We start from the raw sequence: 23,578 nt of genomic DNA on the forward strand, positions 1-23,578 counted from the left end.
AGAAGTCTCCCTCAGCACACACAGGTCAAGATAACCCACCCTCCCATGAGGGGGGGTGTGTGCTGGGCAGGGCACGATCCGGTACATTACGTGTGGACCTGAACACACACAGACATGTAACCTATAAAACAAGTTTGGGAGCAAAGGTGTGATCATCCCATTTCTACTCCATGGGGAGAGTGCTCTGAATGCTTTGCTTCCGCTTGCATCTCCCCCATTTTCCTCCTGGCAGCCATTCCTCTCAGCTTTCTCTTCATTCTCAAGACCTGGTTTCCAGAGCACCCCACGACTGGCTGCCCAAATTAATCTGTATCCAAAGGGAATTACTCCACTCCGTTGCTCACACAGCAGCTAGCTGCTGAGATTATAAACACCCGTGCCCTCAAAACCCCCCCACCCCAAGTCTTCTGAGGCTGGTGCCCACATAGACATGCACACAGGATGCTCTAATCCTGGACGAGAACCCATCAGGTGCACACATGCAGCTTCCTGCTTTGACTTGCCAGAGGCTTTCATTCTGACCTCCTTTCTAGTAGAGGGAAACCCAGCCTCAGGCCTATGCTCAGAATCCCTCCCCATACACACTGGTACCTCCTGCCAGACCCACTACATAAATACTTCTCCCTTCCTCCCCTCGACTGTTGGGGGAGATCACTGGATTTGTGATGATTCCCCTTTTTATCTAGTCAATGTCCTGAATGAAGATTCTAGAGTATTTGGTCCCATACCAGATAATAGGCCCCAAGATGAATGCTGCAAGACATAGAACCAGAGAAAATAACCAAAGGAAAAAGCATCAAATTCCAAACAGGACATAAAGTTTCCTAGATTTTTAATTAAAATAGTTTCTATCTTTTGTTCTACTAGTTTGACATCCCCAACAATTAGAAAACCCAACAGAAATACTTAAAAACAAATAAACTTTAATAAGTAAAAAGTACAACCTTCTCCCAGCAGTGAGTGAGTGCATCCTTTGAAAGTAAAGGAAAATTAAGAGAGAATACGGAACAGTATTTTAGCTTGTCACAAACACAAGTAGGCAGATGGACTCAGGTGCATTAGGCTGTACACACAGGCTATGAAGGAGGACAGAGATGGAGTGGACATGGCTGACGAGACGGCCTGCACGTGGCCAGAACAGACCACTGTCCTCACAGGACATGGGAGGAAAGATCTATCCCCCCAGTGAACAATGTGGTTCAGTTCTCTTCTTTTACTTGATCTACACCATTTCACTGAGCAATGTTTAGAAACTTTTAAAATGGGTTGAGGGGTGGTGCAAACCAGGAAAGAGCTATGCTGTTAAAACAGCCATCGGGCACCAGCCGCAGATGGCTCCTGGGCTGTGCTGGGTCTGAAGGAGAGAATTCCCAACTCTCCCAAGCAGAGAAGTGGGTGCCATCAAACCTGCCTCCTTCACCCATATCCTTAAAACAGGACAGGATGGGATGACCACACCAGGGAACGTCACTGAGTTCTCACGTAGCAGCTAAAATGTGCCGGAACTCTCCACCCTTTCTGGGACCTATGTTCCATTCCCTCAAGAACAAAAGGAATTCTGTTTTCTCAATAAGGCTTTAATTTCTCCTCCCACCTGGACACAGTGCTCAAAGTGGTGTCCACTACTCAGAAACCACTTCCACTTTTATTTTCTTCTTCTTCTTCTTCTTTTTGGTACTGTCACTGTCCTGAGAGAAAGAGAAAGCCTCACTGCATCTGTTAACAACCAAATGAGGGAAGTTCCAAGAGCCCAATAAGCCTTTTCAGGATCTGGGAGGATATTCTGGATTAAATAAATTTTGCACAGAACACAAGCCCTGAGCTTTTTAGTGATGCCCCAGCGGTCTACTTTTACGGACAGGACCATTCAGATTTCCCCCTCACCATCAGCAGCATTCCAACTATGAGCAGTTACTAGGAAACGCTGCTGCTCCCCCTTCAGGTACATACCCCATCTCCTGGATCGCCCCCGCTCTCTAGCGCAGCTTTGGCCTTTTTATCCTTCTTCTTCTTCTTTTCCTTCTTGACCAGCTGTGGAGAGGTCTCGTCACTTTCACTCTCTCGCTTCCGCTAAGGTGGAGACAAGCGATCAAATGTTAGACCTTGGGCAAAAATGGATGAGAAACGCTCAGTAAGAAGGTGGGGAATCACCAGAGAAGTTCCTGACTAAATCCAAGAGTAAGTTTTCTAATTACAAACCCCAACACAACCTGAATTTACAGAGAATTCAAACACGGTCTCATCCCCACGCGCACAGCAGGAGCACCAAAGCTCGGGGGCTGTGACAAGTCGGACTGCAGGTCTTCAAAGGCGGCGGGCAACCCAGGAGTTGGGACAGGCCCCATGCGTGCCAGAAGCTCTTCCCAGCTCACTGAGCGCACCCATTCTGTGCTCTAATGCCAGCGGTGCCCCCAACCCTGACAAGCTGAGGTGCTACCACATACTTTCCTGGAACTTTTCAAACGCAGAGCTAAGGCGATCTAGAGGCTGTCAGCCTCTGGTGATTCTGCTCCCCGCTGAGTTCTGTACGGCTCACCTGCCCCGGAGCCAGAAGCACACACACCCCCACTGTGACCCAGCGCCGTCGCCTCAGCGCGGTGGAAGCCGAGGCCCCTGACTGGAGCCCACAGTCCTCCCAGCAGACACAACAGGGAAGGTGAATTGGAGCCCACACCGTCCAAACAAGTACCCCAAGGTATGGCACATTATCTACACTGCATCACGCCCCCAAGAAGCCTTGCCGTACTGAGCCACGACCTGTGCCTAGACCGCAACCATCGAGATAAGCCAAATGCAACCATCTCCCAAAGCACACTCCCAACTGCTCACAGCATGTCACTCACCTTTGGGGCTTTTACCACTTCGGCAACTACTTTTGGGGCTTTTACGACTTCGGCAACTTCCTGTGGGTCTTTTACTGCTTTGGCCCCCACCTCTCTTTTTGCAGAGTCACTGAAAGACAGACAGCAATAGGTGAGAGGCACTGAACGGCTTTCCAGGGACGTAGTGCTGTATCCTCAACCAGTGATATCTGGCAAGTCTAAAGCCACCATCAAAATACTGACGACAGACAGAAGAACTCACCACTTACTGTTGCAGACTGACTCCCTCTAGAGTCCCACGAGCCAGACTAGAAAGGGATAACTGTCTGCTGAGCAGGCCTGAGCAGTCAAGGGGCAGTCCCTACAGCCCCCAAGATCTCGTGAGCACCACGCAGGTTCCTAGAGTCCCACATGTGAGCAGCTCTCCCCGAAATTAAATCTGCCCCGCTCCCCATACCCAGGTTCCATGACCTCCTGCCTTGGCTCATGTAGGCAGCCGCCATGCTGCATCTACCCCTCTGAGCTCTACGGCCTCCCGTCCTCACCTGTAGTGGATGCACTCCTGCATCCAGGCGGCCCGCCTGGGGCTCTGAAACCCCCTGCCCTCACCTGTAGTCCACATACTCCTGCATCCAGGTAGCAGGCGTGCTGTCTGTGGGCTTGCCGTGCTTATCCAGAAGACCCTGCTTGATCATCAGCCTCTTCTGACTTGCCTGGTGGATCGTCAGGATTTCAGCATTAGAACAGTGTGACACATGAAGCAGGTATTATGGTGGCTCAAGTAAGGCTCCTCCCTTGTGTGTTCTCAGCTGGGCCTCACACTTCTCTGCAAAGCACTAACTCACGCTCTCCAACAGGAGCAAACATGGGACTTGTCAAAAGTCATCAAGCCTTCTTTATCAGTGAGAACCTCCAAAATGTCATTTTGTGGCACCCCCACCCACCCCATTCTTCCACCACAGGGCCTTTGCAGCACATGCGATTCCAGCTTCCCCAGACTCTCCCTTCCTTTCTTCACTTCATCAATACATAACACTGTGTCCTTTGTGCTAGCCTGGCTCCAGCGAAGATCCCTCACCCAGCCCCCCCAGCCAAGTCAAACCCCTCATTTTGGACTCCCGAGATGCCAGGCACCTCTCTGTACTCTTTGATATCCCTTCAACTTGGCTTTCCTTGTGCAGTATGAGTGACGCCCATCTGCTTCTCCCCATTAGACTAAAATCTCTAAGGTCTGAGATGGTCCCATTTCTACTCACCATCACTCCCCAGAGCCCAGGTACACGGCAAGGTTGTGGTGGTAGGGACATAGCTGAGAGCCACCCAATGAGTATTCAACAACACAAAAATGAAGAGTTAATTCACAGCAGAGCACACACCTGGTCCCACTTACCTTTGGGCCTAAACCCCACTTCCGAGGGTAAGTGTCTCTCTCCATGATTACTCTCTTGATCTTGGCTACAATACCATGGTCACAGGTAGATATCACTGCTGTGGTCATTAATGCAATAGCTGCAGGTGTTAGAAAGAGATTAAAGAATGACTGGGAAGAGAGAAACTTCGTTATTATGAGCCCTAATTCCAGTGTTTTATATAAATTTTAAAACCCCATTTTAGGGGCACCTGGGTGGCTCAGTCGGTTAAGCATCCAACTCTTGATTTCGGCTCAAGTCATGATCTTAGGGTCATGAGATCGAGCCCTGCGTCGAGCTCCGTGTTCAGCGTGGCATCTGCTTGAGATTCTCTCCCCCACTGCCCCTCCCCCCACTTGTGCGTGTGTTCGCACGCTCTCTCTCAAGATCTTAAAAAAACAAACAAACATTTAAGGGGCACCTGGGTGGCTCAGTCGGTTAAGTGTCTGCCTTCGGCTCAGGTCATGATCCCGGAGTCCTGGGATCGAGCCCCGCATCGGGCTCCCTGCTCAGCGGAAAGTCTGCTTCTCCCTCTGCCCCTCACCCCGCTTGTGCTCTCTCTCTTTCAAATAAATAAATAAAATCTTTACAAAGAAAAAAAAAACATTTAAAACTCGAAGCTCTACTGCCTTGAGGTTTCCTTTGCTGAGGATGTTCATATGGAGAAAATCCACTGCTATGGGAAAAAAGCTCTGAAACCATATTACGATTGTCAGTTAAAAAAATATTTACACTAACCACATAAAAATCAACGCTTCCTAGAGCCTCAGGAGGCCTCTTAATAAGTAAATCAGAGCTATTCATTTAACGTGCCTAATTTGCACCACCAGAAAGAAAGCATGTCACGTGAAGGTCATGAGAGTCCCTTCTCGGGTGCAAGCAGCGATCTATGGATAGCAGCCAGAGGGAACACCTCTAGTAAGGCACCCTAAAGATACACTCACCAGGCTTGGGGCTCAGGCCACACACGGGGAACAGCTTGCACAGCCCCTTCAGGGCAATGGAACATTTGAAGTTTTAAGGACAATCCAACAGTAGCTAAAGGTCCACAAGTTAACTGCTACAGGCAAACAAGGAATGAGCTAAACTTCTCATCTCGATTACCACAGACATTTACTCCCTTCGTTAAGGACTTTCCCTCTCCCCACTGGAGCCGGGCTGCTGAGACACGCCCTCTAATAGCAGCCAGTTGGGGCAAGGGGAAGCCTCATTTACCTCCTCCTCACCTATGCCCATCTAACACAGTCCCCAACAGGCCCCAGACAACACAAGGATTAGATGAACCTGAGGAGCCAGGACTTGGGGGCCTGCCCTTAGTGAGCCTGGCTGTGATGGTGCAGAAGGAACTAGGGCAACTTCCCCTCTTACCCATGCAGATTGCTTCCCCTTTGGTGGTGATGACCACGATCTCCTGATTGACTTCGATGCCATCCTCGTATCGGAGAACACCTGGAAGCATGATTTTTGCCCCATAGCAGATTGCATTCACCTGCAGAGATAGCACTACACGTGAGAGCCCTAGCTGCTGCACTAGCCCCTGCCCGCCATCCCTCCCCTCACCAGCACAAAGGAGAACGGGGCTGGGGGGTGGGGAACGGGGCCTGCGAAATGGAGCTAATGGCATTCCACCATGGGCTAGGCACCTTATACACACTGACTCAGAAATGTTAAAGGGGAATTTAAATACCTACTCCTCATTCCTCCACTGGACTTAAAGGTATTTTCATCTTAAACAAAAACCCAGCCTTACTTTTCCTTAATCACTCCTCTCTTTTTTATCATTGATGAGAGAAACCCTGACAGAATCAGGAGCGTTTTTGCTTTTTTTGGGAGATCGGGCCTCTAACAGGCTCTCAAAATGACCAGCAAGCAAGATTACTGAGGCCTGTTGAACCAACCACATGCAAGTTAAGGCCACCTCTCCCTGAGTTCAATGGCTTGTGCCACCTTGTCTTCACTTACCTATATCTCTTGCTGACCACACTCCACCTCCCCCTTAAATTCACCCAGAGGGTACCAGTCTGACCCCAGCATGAGGAGGCTACATCACATTTATGTTGTTGCTTCACACAATTATGTTTTTTCAACTATTATAATGGCATAGTTTAGGATACCTAATTTTTCTTTTTCTTATTATGAAGGATAACGTACAAAAAAATGCATCAAACACCCTCAACTCGGCTATCCTTTGTCCCTGACATAATTACATCATTAAGAGAACTACTTGTGGGGCACCTGGCTGGCTCAGTCGGTGGAGCGTGCGACTCTTGATTTCAGAGTTCTGAGTTTGAGACCCACGTTGGGTAATAATAAAGGAAAATAATAAGTTCACATCATGTTTCATCTCTTCACACAGAATGAGGATTTCAGAACACAGACTGCATCTCATCTTTGTGGAGTCACATTTTGTGCAAATGTGAACTTGTGACCCAGAACTTACTGCACTGTCTTTCATAACCAGCCTTTTATGAGAAGTCAACAGCTTTTCCAAAGGGTAAACAACTCGCCGCAGGTAACTGTCATCCTTGTGGTTGTCATACAGCCACTGGGCATCAAGCACGTCATGCATTGTCACCATGTGGTCCTGAAAAGCAGCCATGTATGAAAACTATTCAGTGTCACTGTCTCTGAAATAGTCCAACAGACCCCAAACTTCCAAAACCTGAATGAATTTAGTCCAAACTCATTAGTCTTCAGTCTCTTCAGAATCACCTCTCTTCTACACATCTGTAACTACTGATACACTGAAATCTAAGTAGGCATTTTTGTAGGCTGGGAGGTAGTAAATGAACAGAGTAATGCTTTCTATCCAATCATCTCCCACAGCCCAGGTTTCAATGTTCCAAAGTTTAATTAACAGAACAGGGAAGCTGCCCTGAAACTGAACTCAACACTTTGGAAATTGCCTTTTCCAGGATGTGAAGCAGGTGAGGAATTCCACCAAGGGCGGGAAGGTGTTAAGTACCAGCTCTAAGACTTCTAGCCCCGTAACGGTGTACCTTTTCACTCATGACTCCAGAACGAACCCTCCGAAGTTCCTGCATCTGACCGCCAACTCCCAGTAACAAACCAAGGTGCACACACAGCGTCCGAATATAGGTGCCGGCCTCACAACTCACCCAAAAGATTCCTAAGACACACACACACACACACAAAAGTAGCACATTGTCCAAAGTAAACACATCACTGACTGAGAAACCCAGAGTTATTCTTTGAACCAGCAAGACTAAATACAATAGAAACAGGCTCCGACTACACCATATACTAAGGGCACCTACTCTTAACAAGAAAATGTAATTCTCAAGAACGCGTTCCTATCCACATGTGGTCAATGTCAATTCAGTTCCTCACAGACCTAATGACCCACCTAATCTTCTTTCAGGATCATACTCGATCATCTTGCTCTCATATATGGTCCGCACTCTCAGTTGCCTCTTTACTGCAGCAATAAGTGGGGGTCGCTGGAATAAGGCACCTGTCAGAGTTTCTAGGGCCTGAGAATAAGCACAAACCAAAATGAAGACTCTCATTGTACAGATTCTCAAATAAGAGCAAACAGCCTATTGTGGCAGTTTCAGGACACAAATGAAAAAGTTTTTTTCAATCATTTAAGACCTAAAACGTCCTTTCCATTTTTGCTTCTTTATTAGTGACAGAGGAATGATTCAGTGCTTATCAGCGAGCCCTTTCCTCAGAAGGGAGATGGCCAGAAGTGCCCCTGTCAATCCGCAGTACCTGTTCAGGCTGGCGTGAGCAGCCCACTGAAAAGGGCACAAGACAGGACAGCCAGGAAAGCCGGCCTGTCTCCAGATGTCTACGGACTTAGACACCCACATCACCAAAAGGTGCCGTCCCTGTAATCACAAACTTACCCTAGAAAGTTGAGTCCCCCCTTCAATAGCATTGTGTAGCCGGACAATTCCCACATACTCTTTGCCTGAAAAATGACAAAAGAGTAGTCAGGTATGGCCACTGAGTTTTCTGTACTTTTATATGCTCATATTCCCATTTTGTGCAGCAAGAAAAGCATGCAGTTTGATGACTTCTTTCTGTAAAGTTTCCATGAAGACAGATTTCATGGTTTGGACATGGGAAAGGAGTGAAGATGCTTCCTCTCACTGGGGGTTCAACTTCCAATGTGCTGACAAGAAGAGCTGGAATACGCAGTGTAGAGCCTGCTTAGAACAAAACCTCGCAAGGTCATGTAGGAGTTTCCCCTGATAAAAATGAGGGAAGGGCACTTTAGGCAGAAGCAGCAGCGAAGACTCCAAGAAGCCTGGAGTGATAAGCCTAGAGCGGGACTCAGACACAGCCCTGTCTCAGTCCTGGGAACAGATCTAGTCAACTTGATGTGCACATGTCCAGTACCTGGAACTCCAAGAAAGGCAGACACACTAGGATCTGGCAAGGGACAGAAGGTACACAACCAGAGTATCCCTGCTTAGGATTTTTTTTAACTAATGAAGACACCATTTCCAAGGGCCAAAAAGTAGAAGGAAGGGAAACATAGAAAGCCTTCCAATAACAAAGGAGCTGCCTCTTTTTATTCCCTCTTCCACATACCTGCACTCTGCTGGGATTTCACCAAGCGAGTGGCTCGTTCTATGCACACGATTAAACAGCCAGTCACCTTGGGATCCAGAGTACCACTGTGTCCTGTCTTTTCCACCCGAAGTATTCGTCGGATCCAGGCTACCACCTCATGGGAAGAGGGGTTGGAAGGCTTGTCAAGATTAATGAAACCTGTCCTAAAATGGAAAAGAAATCACCGCGCTGTCATCTCTGGCCCTCTAATAAAAACTAAATCTGAAGAGTAAAAAAGTTCACCACAGGTACAGGTTATGTATTTACAGCAATTCTAGGCATTTCTAAAATGCCACTACCTTCTTGAACAACTGATGTGAAAAAGTCACTTTTTTAAGTATACTCTATGACCAATGTGGGTTCAAATTCATGACCCCAAGATCAAGGGTCCCATGCTCTACCGACTGAGCCAGCCAGGCGCCCCTGAAAAGGTCATTTTGAAAAGAACAGAAGTCTGAACACCACATGCTCCCAACACTTACCTGATATAGTCCCCAATCTCCCTCTTCAGAGGATTTGAACCACAAGGAAGAGGGGTATAGTGTGTAGTCCTTACATTTAGCTTATCGAAATTCTGGAAAGCAATGATACAACACAGAATAAACTTAATAAACCATTAACATATGTAAAACAAGAGTCAGCACCATCAACCATGTTATGGTTAACCCGCAAGTTTATAAACTTGGATTCTGCTCCTATATTTTCATTATCTAGTGTGATAGACTGTTAAGCCTCCTTACACACTGGAAAAATTACCCATATGAATAGAATTAAGACAAATTTGATCACTCCTCTAGAAAGACTTCTTGGGGTACAAAGACTGGCAACGTTTCTCAAACACAACCAGCTTGTTCCTGCTCCAGATACTCCCATCTCTGCTTTTCCCAGGTCTGCTCCTTTTCATTCTCCTCCTTTCCAAGGCTTGACCACAGGTCTAAAAAAGCTCCCTTCAATTAAAGCTTATCTTTCATGTTGCCCAGTTTAGTTTCATTATGGTACTTATCACAAATAGCAATTTTCACTATCTCCCACCCCGAGATTTTAAATTCCAAGATAGTAGGGACCTTGGCCTACCCAGTTCACTAGCCTATCCTCAGAGCCTACAATAGAAAAGCAGATGTATTAAACGGTAGACCTATCTGACCAAGCAGAAACTCAACTGTGTTGAATTATATAAGCAAATCTCATTTGTTTACTTCATATATATTGATTTACTATAACACTTTGTCAAGAGGTGCCTCAGTAACTTCCTCTACCCTACCCTTTCTCCTAATCTCATACCTGGCGCCTACTAAGTTGCTTGTGAAATTTGTAATTCAACTCATTACTGAGCCACTCTATTTAAAATCCAACACAACAGTCAGCAATTTCTAGAGGACCTACATGCTAGGCACTGTGGCTAAACACGTTTCACGGATTACCTCCTACAGCCCTCAGCCTGCCTTCCTAAGAGAAGATACCGTAAGCAAACAGCCTTGGAGGTTAAATAACTGGCTCAAAGTCATACACTGTCTGACTCAAATTGGTCTGGCTTCAAAGCACATATCCTCAAGCACTAAAGCAGTCCTACTCCAAGTGTGGCCCACAAACTAGGAGAAGTCTGTACGGTGGAGTTAAATACAGAAACCAAGAACTAATTATTTATAAACTTTAATGGCAGTATGGCATTGTTGTGACATTTTAACTGTATTCTACTACAGCACTGGGTGCACTGGAAATGAAAAATGAAACAAAATCTGGTCCTTCATGTCAGACACTTTGAAGAACACTGCTCTAAAACAGTATCATCTGGCATTTCCTAAGTCAAAGATGCTAGTGCTAATCACTCTTAATGAACCGCTTAACACTTAAATTACGTAAAAGCCAGGCATTGATCTGATACATAATCCTAGCCACATACCTTGAGCAACAGGGGCCACTGAGATGTGTCCAACTGAGCCACCTTGGACTCAGGTTTGATAAGAAATTCTTCAGCATGTTGTATCTCCTTACACAGGACAGAAATACACTGTTAGACTTCCCACCTGATTTTGTACAATTCCGTTACTACCATGTAAGTCTAAGCCTCTTAAATAGAAAACAAGGTAGTCCCTATGCCTCTTCACTGGGACTTCCAAGTGAAAAAGAAATGAACCAGGACCTCAGAAGGGTAAGTGAAGTGCCACCAAGATGGGGACAGCTAGGAGCGCCTGGGTGGCTCGCTCAGTTAGGCATTTGACTCTTGATTTCAGCTCAGGTCATGATCTCAGGGTCCTGAGATGGAGACCCGTGTCTGGCTATGCACACACACAACACACACACTCTCTCTCTCTAAAGAAAGAAAATCTTCAAAAAAAAAAAGATGGGGAAAGGTACTTAAAGAGAAAGAGGGATAGTGGGTCTGTTGGTGGGATAAAAAAGAATTTCAGGGAGAGGAGCTGATGTGGTCAACACCATTCAGCAAACTATACTTGACAGGAGAGATTTAGGTGGCTGGGGCTGTGTGGTTTACTACACAACCACTACCCAATTCCAACCCATTCCTTAGAAACTTTTAAAAACAGTCTCTTTATGTAATGTGTTACCTAAGTAACCTTTCACTTTAGTTAAAGCAAAGTATAAAACATTCGTACTCACCGCTACATCTTCTTCTGGTAAAGACTTCCGCTCCTTTTTCTTCTTGTGTTTCTTCGGCAAAATAAATACTAAAACAGACAAGAGATTTGGGAGTTTTTCCCGAAAATAAGAGTAACAAAACTTAAAATAGAGAATGAAATCAGAGCAAGTAGAAAATGGACGTTTGGTCTAGAATTACTGGGGAAAACAAAGTGTGTAAGGCCAAACGCGTGGGTTGCACGGCTCGGTAACCGACCACAGGCAGTCGCACATGTCGGCTTCCATTCCGGTTCACCACGTGGCCGTGGCGGGGCTTAAACCTGCCGCACAAGTGTTCGGCCCACGGCCACAAAGTTCCGTAAGTGACCACTCAACTGCCCCCTACCCGGTTCTGTGGCCCCCAGAACTTTCTTGCGACTTGGAGCTCCGAACACGCCGGAGCCCCTCGGCCCTTATTCTTCCCCGTCTGTTCCCACCGCCCTTTCGCGTGGCGCTGACCGCGGCGTCAGGGCTGGCGGCGGTACAGGCACTGCCAGGTCTCCCGTCACGGCGGGGAAGCCCGCACGGCCGACGCCTTTCAACGGGGACCCGGGCCCTGAAGAGGCTGTGCCTCGGCGGGAGGCCCGGGCCTCGCGGAGCCACGTCACTGAGAAGACCCCTCCATCCCTTGCCCTCAACCGTACACCCAAGGCCAAGAGGCAAGGCCAGCAGGAGGCCCGGCTGCGACGGGACCGGCCTGGCGGCAAACCAGCGGAGAACGCGGCCCCCGACGCCGTCACCCTCCCACCCCCAGCTCTTCGGGGCGGCGGAGCTGGTACTTAGCCCGGTCACCCACGAGGAAACGACCCTTACCTTCCGCGTCCGCCATGTTGCCCCGCACAGCGTGCGAGCCGCGTGGGCCACCACCGAGGGAGCGAGCACAGACTCCCGCCGCCCACAGGCCGCGCCACTAAAACCCGCCCACCTGTGCGACGCCGGGTGCGTGCTGCGCCGCCGGACTGAGGGGCGGGGCCAGGCTCGGGGAGGTGAGCCCGAGGCGCGCGCGGGCCGCCTGCGCAACTTCATTGGCTGGCTCGCCCCCCCGCCCCCCTCCCGAGGTAGCGCGTCCGCGCGTGCGCTTTGGCACTCGCCCGGCCCTAGGCTGCCCGGGTTGGAGACGCATGCGCAGCCCGCCCCCGCGGCCCATAGCCTATGGGCGTGGCCCCGGCCACAGTTCACTGAGCTTTGCTGTGTTTGACGCGGGCTTGGGCACCCGGGTGTACCGCGAGCACTGTTCACAGCAGCTATCTGCTTCCTCTCGCCGACCCTTTAAGGTTGGTATCGGAACAGTCCTGACTGAAAAATGAAGACGTTGAGGCACAGAGAGGTTGAAAGTCCTTCGCTGCTTGCAATTCCCATCTAGCTAGAGTGGTGCTGGCCAATAGGAATACAGTGCGAGCCCCTTGTGGACTTTTAAATTTTCCAGCAGCCACATGGGAAAAAAAAAAAAACGTAAAAAGAAAAAGGTGAAATTGATTTTTTTTTTTAAGATTTTATTTATTTATTTGACAGAGAGAGAGACAGTGAGAAAGGAAACACGAGCAGGGGGAGTGGGAGAGGGAGAAGCAGGCTTCCCGCCGAGCAGGGAGCCCGATGGATGCGGGGCTCGATCCCAGGACCCTGGGATCCTGACCTGAGCTGAAGGCAGACGCCTAACGACTGAGCCACCCAGGCGCCCCGTGAAGTCGATTTTAATAACGAATTTTGTTTAACCCAGTGATCCGACATATTAGCATTTCAACATATAAGCGATACACTTCATGAATGGAATATTTTACATTTGTGTTTGTGTGTGTGGGTGAGATAAAAAAGAATTTCAGGGAGAATTTCCAGTGTGTGTTGTACACTTACAGCGCACCTGCATTTGAACTCCAGGACGGGGCTCCATGTCAAGTGCTCTATAGTCAAAAGTCGCTTAATGGCTGCAATATCTGACAGCAGGAAGTAGCGAATTGTGGTTCAAACTGTCTTCCCTTCCTTCTTTGGTGTCCTCTCACTCTTCTATCTCTCAAGCGGGGATTCTTGATCTAACCCCTGTGGATTTAACTAAGCTCTATTTATTTAATTCCTTATTGCAATTGTAAATGGAATCTTTTGCCATTATATTTTCTAATGAGTTGCTGCTTTTCTTTCATTTCTCCTCGGCCATACAAAGATTTTATTTCGCTGTGGCTTAAAAAACAGCTGATGATTGGCTTTTCCTCACTTTTAATTCTATCTGGAATTTATTTAGGTGTAAGCCAAGGTAATAATAATAATGACGTAAATTGACTTTTTATAGATAACCAAAGTCCCCAGAATCAGCCAATCCATGAGTAGTTCACTACTTCCCCCCTTATTTTATAATGCTTCATTGGTAAATATTGCACTGAATAACTTTGAGGTATTCACTGATGATTCTCCTATGGGCTTCATCTTTCCCCAAAACTCTTCATCCAATCTGGTAGCAAAACCTCTCAGCTTTGCTTTCAAAAGAGGTCCAGATTCTGATGGTTTTTATCACCCTCACTGCTGTCACTGTAGTCCATGCCATCATTATGGCTCTCCTCTGTTTTTCCAGTGGGCTCCTACAGATCCCCCTGCTTCTACTTTGTCCAATTATACTGTCTTAACATAGCAGCTGGCAAGTGCTTTTAAACTGTAAATCAGGCCATGTCCCTCCTCTGCTCAAAGCCCAATGACTTCCCATCTGTAGTGGGATGAAGTGTCCCCCCCCAAAAAGGTATATTCTCACCCCTGGACCCTTATTTGGAAAAGAGTCTTTGTAGATATAATTAAGTTAAGGATCTCAAGATGAGATCATCCTGCCTTACTCAGGTGGACCCCAAATCCAATGACAGGTGTCCTTAGAAGAGAAGGTAGGGCACCTGGGTGACTCAGTGGGTGAAGCGTCTGCCTTCAGCTCAGGTCATGATCCCAGGGTCCTGGGATCGAGCCCCGCATCGGGGTCCCTGCTCAGCAAGGGGCCTGCTTCTCCCTCTCCCTTTGCCCCTCGCCTCCACTCATGTTCTTGCTCACTCTGCTCTCTCTCTCTCAAATAAATAAATAAATAATATTTTAAAAAAAGAGAGAGGGAAGAGAAGGGAAAAGACACACAAGCAAAAGAAATGAAGATGTAGGCAGAGACTAAAGTGATTTCAGTCTTCCAGCCTCCAGACCGGGAGAGAGTACATTTCTATTGTTTGAAGCCACCCAGTTTGGGGTAATTTGTTATGGCAGCCCTAGGAAACCAAAACACCATCTCACTAAGAGTAAAAGCCAAAGTATCTGGGGCGCCTGGGTGGCTCAGTGGGTTAAGCGTCTGCCTTCGGCCCAGGTCATGATCCCAGGGAGCTGGGATCGAGTCCCGCGTTGGGCTCCCTGCTCAGTGGGGAGTCTGCTTCTCCCTCTCCCTCTGCCGCTCCCCCTGCTTGTGCTCTCTCACACGCGTGCTCTCTCTCTGTGTCAAATAAATAAATAAATAAAATATTTTAAAAGAAGCCAAAGTGTCTATGATGGCTGCTCCCCATTCTCTTTCTGAGTCCACTCCTTCCACCGTTACTCACCCTACTCCAGGCACACCCCCTTCTCGGGTCTTTTGCACCCACTCTTCCCTCTGCCTTAAATAAATCTTGTTTATTGTCTCTCTTCACTAGAATGTTAGCCTTACGGAGCCAGGAAGTGTTTGTCCGTTTTGTTCACTGCTATATATCCAGCTCCTAGAAGATGTTCAGTAAGTATTTTTGTTTAATGGATCTGTGTCTTGAACCCAGAAACCCCCTGGACCTTCCCTTACCAGCAGAAGTAGGGGTTCCCCCCACCCCCATCTGGTGAGGCTGATCCTGTCTTTCTTGGAGATCTTGTGATAAAATCACCTGAGCAAGAGAATGCCAATTGTCCTTGTGCCCTAACTCCTCACATCCCTCATTGTCTCCAATCCTAAGACTTGGGTAGGCGGAACTGTTGGAATGAACTTGTCATGTGCAACCTACTGGCTCAACCCTTAACTACATCCCCAGAGAACGTTCAAAGGACATTCCTTTCATCCAAACATTGAGAAGTGCTTTGGTGAAGGTTCTGGAAAACTAATCTAGGAAAGGAGGTGAGAGGTGTTGCCATAGAAACAGGGAGCCTGGAGCAGCAGCGGCCAACTGGGGGCATCATGATTGGCAGCAGGACTGGCAGCTGGAACCAGAATGGTTTATCCGCAAGAATCTTTGGTGGTGGCTAATTGGTCATGATGTCCTATTAATAATAACCCACCTGGGGCGCCTGGGTGGCTCAGTCAGTTGAGCGTCTGCCTTTGGCTCAGGTCATGATCCCAGGGTCCTGGGATCAAGCCCCCCATCGGGCTCCCTGCTTCTCCCTCTCCCTCTGCCATTCCCCCTGCTTGTGCACACTCTCTCTCCCTCCCTCTGTCAAATAAATAAAGTCTTTAAAAAAAAAATAAGCCACCTATAATAGACCATGATCCATATAACCCCAACAACAAAAACTCTAGGTCTGGTGAATGGCAGTCTGCCTTGAATTGCCACAGTGGAAAACATGGCCCCTCATCTAATCCCCAGACCCAGTCGCCCACAGGCTCAGAGCCCTCAAGTGAAGACTAGGCCAGGTACATACACCACTAGTGTATACTTCAAACCTTCATCCTTCTTTCCCTGGGGGACATAGATTGCCACTGTGGTCCACTGGTCAGAAATGAAGACTTAGTCTGTGTCCCTCTCACTGTGGGTCCTCCTGTGGCTTTTTCCCCAGTTCCTAACTGTATAATTGGAAAAATCCGCAGCTGGAAAAATTCCCACAGGGGAATTTTGACTCAAGGATTGAGGACAATTATGGAAAGAAAACTCAAAAGGAAGCCCCTGGAACTGTCCCTTCAATTCTCTGGCATATTATTGTAATTAAGTCCCCAGGGACTGACTTGATCATCTCGCTGTCCCCCAAGACATCATGCTGGTCCATTACATTAATGGTATCCTGCCAACTGAACCTGAACAAATATTGCATCTCAGGGTGAGAGATAAGCCCCATGAAAATTTAGGGGCCCACCACCTCCATGAGGTTTCTGGGCATCCAGTGGGCTGAGGCATATTGAGATGGTTCCCCAAAGTGAAAACCAAGTTGCCATACCTCAAGTCCACAGCCTCTAAGAAAGAAGCACAGTGCTTGGTGGGCCTCTTTTTGGAGGTGGCATCTCCCATTAGGATGCTACACAGAGCCTTTTCCAAGCCTTGATAAGAGAATCACAGTTCAGGCCTCTGGAATTTGGGATAAAAATAAAGCTAGCACTGGCCACATGGCTGGTTAGCTCAGTTGAGTAGAATGTGACCTAACAACACCAACGTTGTGGGTTTGATGCCCAGACAGACCAAGAAAGGCATTAGTTCTCATGTTTAATAAAGATTAATTGAAAAAAAAAAAAAATGAAACTAGGACCTAAACATGCACCAATTTACTGGGAGGCAAAGCCCCTGACTTTCTTTCGTCCTAGGTTGAAACTGAATAACTGTGTGATCTTAAGACCTGAGCTGCACATCATGAACTGAGCATTGTTTGGCCAAGCAAGCCACAAAGTCAGGCGTGAGCGGCAGCACTCTGCTGTCAAGTATAATGGTGCAGCTGCTGGGGAAAACAGTCTGGTGGTTCCTCAAAAGGTTAAACACGGAGTGGCCATATGACTCAGCAATTCCATTCCTATGTGTATATACCCAAGAGACTTGAAAACAGATGTTTAAACAGATGCTTGTGCATGTATATTCATAGCAGCATTATTGACAATAGCCTAAAGGTTGAAACAACCCAAATGTCCATCTACAGATGACTGGATAGACAAAATGTCTATCCATACAATGGAGTATTATTCAGTCATAAAAAGGAGTGAAGTGCTAATACGTACTACAACATGGATGAACCTTGGAAACATCATGCTAGGGGCGCTTGGCTGGCTTAGCCAATAGAGCATGTGACTCTTGATCTCAGGGTTGTGAGTTTGAGCTCTACGTTGGGGCTGAAAATTACTTAAAAATAAAATCTTTTTTAAAAAAAGAAAGAAGAAAACACCATGCTAAAGGAAGTAAGCATAGAGGGACAAATATTATATGACCCCATTCGGGTGAAATAGCCAGAATAGGCATCCTCACACAGGTAACAGGCATGTAAGGGAGGAGACTTCCAGAAGATTATAGCCTCTAGCCATCTAGATTATAGCCTCTAGTCACCCCCAGCCACTGAGTCATCTCAGCTGAGGCCCCAGACATTATGGAGCAGAGAGAAGACATTCTACTTTGTCCTGTCTGACTTCCTCAGCATAATGTGTCAGCTGAATAACAAGCCATCCCAAAACTCCGTGTCCTTAAACATGTTATAATGCCGACAGATTACAAGTATGGTGAGAATTCAGCTGGAAGGCCCGGTGCAACTGGAACTGGAACGGGAGTCTGCCCATGTGGCTTGGACTTCCTTATAGCATGGCAGCCTCAGAGTAGTCAGACTCTGGACTTAGTGGCTCAGGTCTCCAAAAGCAGGTGTTGGAGTAGATAAGGCATAAAACTGTCAGAATAACCTTTTGTAACTTGGCCCTGGAAGTCCCATAAATCAGTTCTGCTGTGTTGTATGATTCAAGCAGTCACAAGATTATCCAGGTTCAAGGGGAGAAGGCATCAACCCCACCTTTCAATGAGAGGAGTGTCAAAGAATTTTGGAGCCCTGGCTTAAAACTGTCACATTCATGAAGACTTAACCAACTGCTGCGCAAAGCCAAATAGTGAATTAAATGGAGATAGGAGGGGCGCCTGGGTGGCTCCGTTGGTTAAGCGACTGCCTTCGGCTCAGGTCATGATCCTGGAGTCCCTGGATCGAGTCCCGCATCGGGCTCCCTGCTCGGCGAGGAGCCTGCTTCTCCCTCTAACCCTCCCCCCTCTCATGTACTCTCTCTCTCTCTCTCTCTCTCTCTCTCATTCTCACTCTCTCAAATAAATAAATAAATCTTTGAAAAAAAAAAAATGGAGATAGGATAGGAATTTCCTTCCCTGCATTTCTCAAGTCTTTGAACTAATTTCTGACATTGTCCCCTAAGTATATGTTATTTCTTTTGACTTACACTTTGATAGAAAGGCAAAGCCCCGGAGATTTCTACTTGGGCCTTTCTGCCATGATTGCCTCATTCCATGGATCAGGAATCAGTGTGGGCATTCTGCTGATTTTTAACAATTTTAGCCATTCTGATAAGTATGCGGTGGAATCTCATTGTGGTTTTGATATGCATTGCCCTAATGGCTAATGATATTGACTATCTTTCCGAGTGCTCGTTTGCCACCATCCTCAATGAATTGTTTCTTCATATCTTTTATCTATTTTCTGATGGGATTATTAGTGATTTGGGGTTTTTTAATTACTGAGTTTTGAAAGTTCTTTATATATTCTTGATGTGAGTCCTTTAGCAGATATGTGCTTTGCAAACATTTTCTCCCAGTCCGCTGCTTGTCTTTTTTTTTTTCTAAAGATTTTATTTACTTGGGGGGGGGCGGAGCATGAGCAGGGGAGAGGGGCAGAGGAAGAGGGAGAAGCAGACTCCTTGCTGAGCAGGGAGCCCAACACGACCCTGGGATCATGACCTGAGCCGAAGGCAGACACTTAACCGACTAAGCCACCCAGGCGCCCCTTTAGCTTGTCTTTTTATACTCTTAACAAAAGTGTTAATTTTGATGGAGTCCCGTTTATCAATTTTTTCTTTTATGGATTGTATCTAAGAATATTTTCTCCTATGTTGTCTTCTAAAAGTTTTATAGTTTTACATTTTACATATAAATATATGATTCATTTTGAGTTAATTTTTGTATAAGGTGTGAGGTTTTGGTTAAAGTTCTTTTTTTTTTTTTGCCTATGGATGTCCAATTTCTCCAGCACTGTTTGTTGAAAAGACTATCCTTCCTCCACTGAATTGCTTTTGTGCCTTTGTCAAAAACCAGCTGGGCAGATTTATGTGGGTCTGTTTCTGGGCTCACTATTTCATTCCCTATGTGTCTATGTGTCTATTCCCCTACCAATAGCACGCAGTCTTGATTACTGGAGCTACTATATAAGCCTCAAAATCATGTAAAGAGATTTGTGTGTTGATCTTGTATACTGCAACCTTGTAAAACTCACTTATTAATTGTGGGAGTTTTTCTCTGCGGATATCTTGGGATTTCCTACGAAGACAATTATATCATCTGCAAATTGAGACAGTTTTATTCCTTCCTTCTCAATCTGTGTGCCTTTTGTTTCTACAAGTTTCAACACTATGTTGAATAAGAACAGTGAGAGCAGATATTCTTGCCTTATTCCCAATCTTAAGGGAACATCTGTGCACGTTCTTCAAGCTGCAGAAGCTCCCCTGCCATTCCCAGTTTTATGAGAGTGTTTGTCACAGATTGGTGTTGGGTTTTGTCAAATGCTTGTTCTGCATCAATCAATATAAGCATGTGACTTTTCTTCTTTCGCTTGTTTTTTTTTTTTAAAGATTTTATTTATTTATTTGACAGAGAGAGACACAGTGAGAGAGGGAACACAAGCAGGGGGAGTGGCAGGCAGAGGGAGAAGCAGGCTTCCCGCGGAGCAGGGAGCCCAATGCGGGGCTCGATCCCAGGACCCCGGGATCATGACCTGAGCCAAAGGCAGACGTTTAACCGACTGAGCCACCCAGACGCCCCTTTTCTTTTGCTTGTTAACATGGTGGATTGCAGGGGCGCCTGGGTGGCTCAGTCGTTGAGCGTCTGCCTTCGGCTCAGGTCATGATCCCGGGGTCCTGGGATCGAGCCCCGCATCGGGCTCTCTGCTCCACGGGGAGCCTGCTTCTCCCTCTCCCTCTGCCCCTGCTTGTGCTCCCTCTCTCGCTGTGTCTCTCTCTCTCTCTCTCTCTCTGTCAAATAAATAAATAAATAAATCTTAAAAAAAAAACAAAAACATGGTGGATTGCACTGATTTCTTTTCTGTTTTTGTAAGTAACCACTACCTCCAATGTGGGGCTCAAACTCACAACCCTGAGATCAAGAGTCACACGCTCCACCGATGGAGCCAGCCAGGGGCCCTTGATTGACTTTCATATATTGAATGAGCCTTGCATCTCTGGAATAAACCCCACCTAGTCATGGTGTATAATCCTTTTAATGTAGTTGTGAATTCTACTTGCTAGTATTTTGCTGAGGATTTGTACATCTAGATTCATGAGGCATATTTGTCAGTAGTTTTCTTTTCTTTTTTTGTTTTACTGTCTTTTTCCAGTTTCGGTATCAGAGTAACACAGTCCTCATAGAATGAGTTCAGAAGTGTTTGATTTGGACTTGTGACGATAATTTCATACTATTTTAAATATAACAATAATGGATATGATGTCAGGATTTTTTTTTTGTAAGACATGAAAAAGACTATCATTGGTAATATTAAAGTCAAATTTCAAATTTAGGTGGAAATTGGGTTGCTTTCACTTTCAGAGAAGCCCTTTACAGAGGTCCATAGAGGAAAAAAGAAAGTTTCTGTATCTGAAATTGTACCATGGCACTCCAGGCCTTTAGTTCACATGCTTCATAGATGATTTGAACATGCATGTGCAGTCATCCCCCCTCGTGGCTGTCCCTGATCCAGAAATCAGAGAGGCATTTTCTTTTTTTTTTTTTTTTAAAGATTTTATTTATTTATTTGAGAGAGAGAGAGAGAGCGCGAGAGCCGGAACACAAGCAGGGGGAGTGGGAGAGGGAGAAGCAGGCTCCCCACCAAGCAGGGAGCCCGATGCGGGGCTCAATCCCAGGACCCTGGGACCGTGACCTGAGCTGAAGGCAGAAGCTTAATGGCTGAGCCACCCAGGTGCCCCGAGAGAGGCATTTTCTTTTCAAATTTTCTTCTTCTTCTTTTTTTTTTTTTTTTAAGATTTTGTTTATTTATTTGTCAGAAAGAGAACACACAAGCAGGGGGAGCGGCAGGCAGAGGGAGAAACAGACTCCCTGCTGAGCAGGGAGCCCGATGTGGGACTCGATTCTGGGACCCTGGGATCGTGACCTGAGCAGAAGGCAGACACCCAACCGACTGCGCCACGCAGGCGTCCCTCAAATTTTCTCTTTTCACAGAGAATAAGATTCACAGCCATTTTGCCCATCATAACATAATTAAAATAGAAACTCTTTTTAAAAATATTTATTTATTTATCTTAATTTTTTTTATTTGTCAGAGAGAGAGAGCAAGCAGTAGGCAGAGGGAGAAGCAGGCTCCCCGCTGAGCAGGGAGCCGGACAACGTGCGTGGGGCTGGTTCCCAGGACCCTGGGATCATGACCTGAGCCAAAGGCAGACGCTTCACCCACTGAGCCACCCAGGCACCCCTAAAATAGAAACTCTTCTTTTTTAAGATTTTATTTATTTATTTGACAGAGAGAGAGACAGCGAGAGAGGGAACACAAGAAGGGGGAGTGGGGGAGGGAGAAGCAGACTCCCTCTGCTGAGCAGGAAGCCCGATGTGATGCGGGGCTCCATCCCAGGACCCTGGGATCATGACCTGAGCCTAAGGCAGACGCTTAACGACTGAGCCACCCAGGCGCCCCTAAAGTAGAAACTCTTAATAGTAGATATTTATGTTCGCAAATCCTTCTAGTTCTAAGATTTATAGTACTTAATGAAAGGCTAAGCCAAACCTATTTTAAAATCATAATAAATGGGGAAGCCGCGCTAAGGAATCCAGGTGCTGAAAACCACTTGTTATTCAAATGGATCTCCTCTCCCCAGGCTGGAGTGCAAAGAAGCTAGGAAGGGGCTTGATGAAACGAAAATAAAAGTTGCAATACAAACAGGTCATCTCTCCCTAGAAATTTAGGGGGAATAACCTTGTAGAAGCAATTTTGATTCGTCTGGAAGAGAGAACAGTGCCCCCTGAAAGATGCAAGAATGATTGTCCATATCACACCCTTATTTAAATCGACATGGTTAGCCTGGAGATGAGTAGTGGGTAATTGTAAAATTAATCAGGTTGTGACTTGAAGCTGCTATTCCAGATGATGTTGCTTTTCTAGAGCGAATCAACACAGCCCCTGGTACCTGGTAAGTAGCTATTTGCCTGACAAATGCTCTTTTCTCTGTTGCAGTCAGCAGAGACTGTCGGAAGCAGTTTGCCTTCATCTGGCGGGAACAGAAGTACGGCTTTAGTGCCTTGCCTCAGGGCTATGTCTCTCCTCGGGCTCCCTGCCCTAATCCAGGGTGAGTGGAACTCCATTTTTGCAACGATCATGGTGAACATCAGGCTGGTCCATTATATTGAAGACATTATGCTTACTGGACCTGGTGGATCAAGAGGTAGTTACTTTATTAATAAACATGTATGCCAGAGGACGGGAGATAAAGCCCATGAAAACTCAAAAGCCTGGCCCTCGGTAACATTTTGAGATGGGCTGGACCATGTTGGGTATCCAACAGGTTGCTGCACCTCATGCTACCTACCACCCAAAAAGAGACACAGCATTTGGTGTGGTTCTCTGGATTCTGTAGGCAACATACACTACATTTCATTGTTCCACGCCTGGGGTGCCTGGCCAGCTCAGTCCGTAGAGCCAGACTCTTGATCTCAGGGTCGTGAATGCGAGTCCCATGTTGGGGGTAGCATTTACTTAAAAAAACAAAAGTTGCAAAACTGTTCTACACCAATGCATTGAACAGGTAATCTGTGAGGCTGCGTGTGTTCAGCAGCACAGAGGGCAGGGAAAGACTCTGTAGCAGGTCCGGGCCACTTGACCTTTACGATGACGTAGATCCAATATAACTAGAGCCTTTGACACGCTGGCAGGGTACAGGGAGCCTCTGGCCCGTCCTAACAGGAGAAACATTCAGTGGACCACCGGCGTTTTGAAGCAAACAATACATTCTACCACAAAAGAAGTATTTTCCTTTGGATCAACAGCTGCGGTAAAGTCTGAATGCCTTGCCATGGAGCACCAAGGAACCATGTAACCTTAGCTGTCCCTGATAAATTGGGTGCTAACTGATCATCCAGGGGAAGTGGAGTATTTGAGACCAGACTCAAGCAGGTCTGGAAGGTATAAGAAAGTTGCTCGAGCAAGTGGCTCCCATCTCTGGGGGCCCTACTACTGTATGGCAACCTTTTCCTTGACTTGTAACCTCATAGGGAGTTG

At 46.7% G+C, this 23,578-nt stretch overlaps 1 protein-coding gene, 1 long non-coding RNA gene and 2 other non-coding genes across 4 annotated transcripts; 1 reads left to right on the plus strand and 3 right to left on the minus strand.

The window, feature by feature from the left end:
* Positions 1-815: 815 nt before the first annotated feature.
* On the minus strand, positions 816-12,393 carry DKC1 (dyskerin pseudouridine synthase 1). The gene is made up of 15 exons (XM_036090156.2): positions 12,263-12,393; positions 11,432-11,499; positions 10,716-10,802; positions 9,298-9,389; positions 8,795-8,979; positions 8,104-8,168; positions 7,599-7,725; positions 7,231-7,361; positions 6,672-6,815; positions 5,600-5,720; positions 4,213-4,331; positions 3,432-3,535; positions 2,844-2,952; positions 1,951-2,070; positions 816-1,688 (listed from the first exon to the last, which is right to left on the minus strand). Exons 1-15 carry the CDS (start codon positions 12,276-12,278, stop codon positions 1,623-1,625), a joined length of 1,554 nt encoding a protein of 517 aa, XP_035946049.2. The 5' UTR covers positions 12,279-12,393; the 3' UTR covers positions 816-1,622.
* On the minus strand, positions 3,026-3,154 carry LOC118534370 (small nucleolar RNA SNORA56). The gene has a single exon (XR_004916641.1). It is a non-coding gene; the product is annotated as a small nucleolar RNA SNORA56 (small nucleolar RNA).
* Positions 6,995-7,132, minus strand: LOC118534369 (small nucleolar RNA SNORA36 family). Its single transcript, XR_004916640.1, has one exon. It is a non-coding gene; the product is annotated as a small nucleolar RNA SNORA36 family (small nucleolar RNA).
* A 245-nt stretch (positions 12,394-12,638) lies between the features above and the next one.
* On the plus strand, positions 12,639-22,644 carry LOC144380500 (uncharacterized). Its single transcript, XR_013444681.1, has 3 exons — positions 12,639-12,723; positions 15,085-15,161; positions 22,538-22,644. It is a non-coding gene; the product is annotated as an uncharacterized LOC144380500 (long non-coding RNA).
* Positions 22,645-23,578: the final 934 nt, after the last annotated feature.

This window comes from Halichoerus grypus, chromosome X (genome assembly GCF_964656455.1).
Source record: "Halichoerus grypus chromosome X, mHalGry1.hap1.1, whole genome shotgun sequence".
In the NCBI taxonomy this organism is placed as follows: Eukaryota; Metazoa; Chordata; class Mammalia; order Carnivora; family Phocidae; genus Halichoerus; species Halichoerus grypus.

Coding starts and splice junctions, on each gene's coding strand:
- DKC1 (XM_036090156.2), bottom strand. Junction 10,803..11,431: donor TACCAGAAGAAGATGTAGCG/GTGAGTACGAAT, acceptor GTCCTGTGTAAG/GAGATACAACATGCTGAAGA. Junction 1,689..1,950: donor GGGGCGATCCAGGAGATGGG/GTATGTACCTGA, acceptor TCTTTCTCTCAG/GACAGTGACAGTACCAAAAA.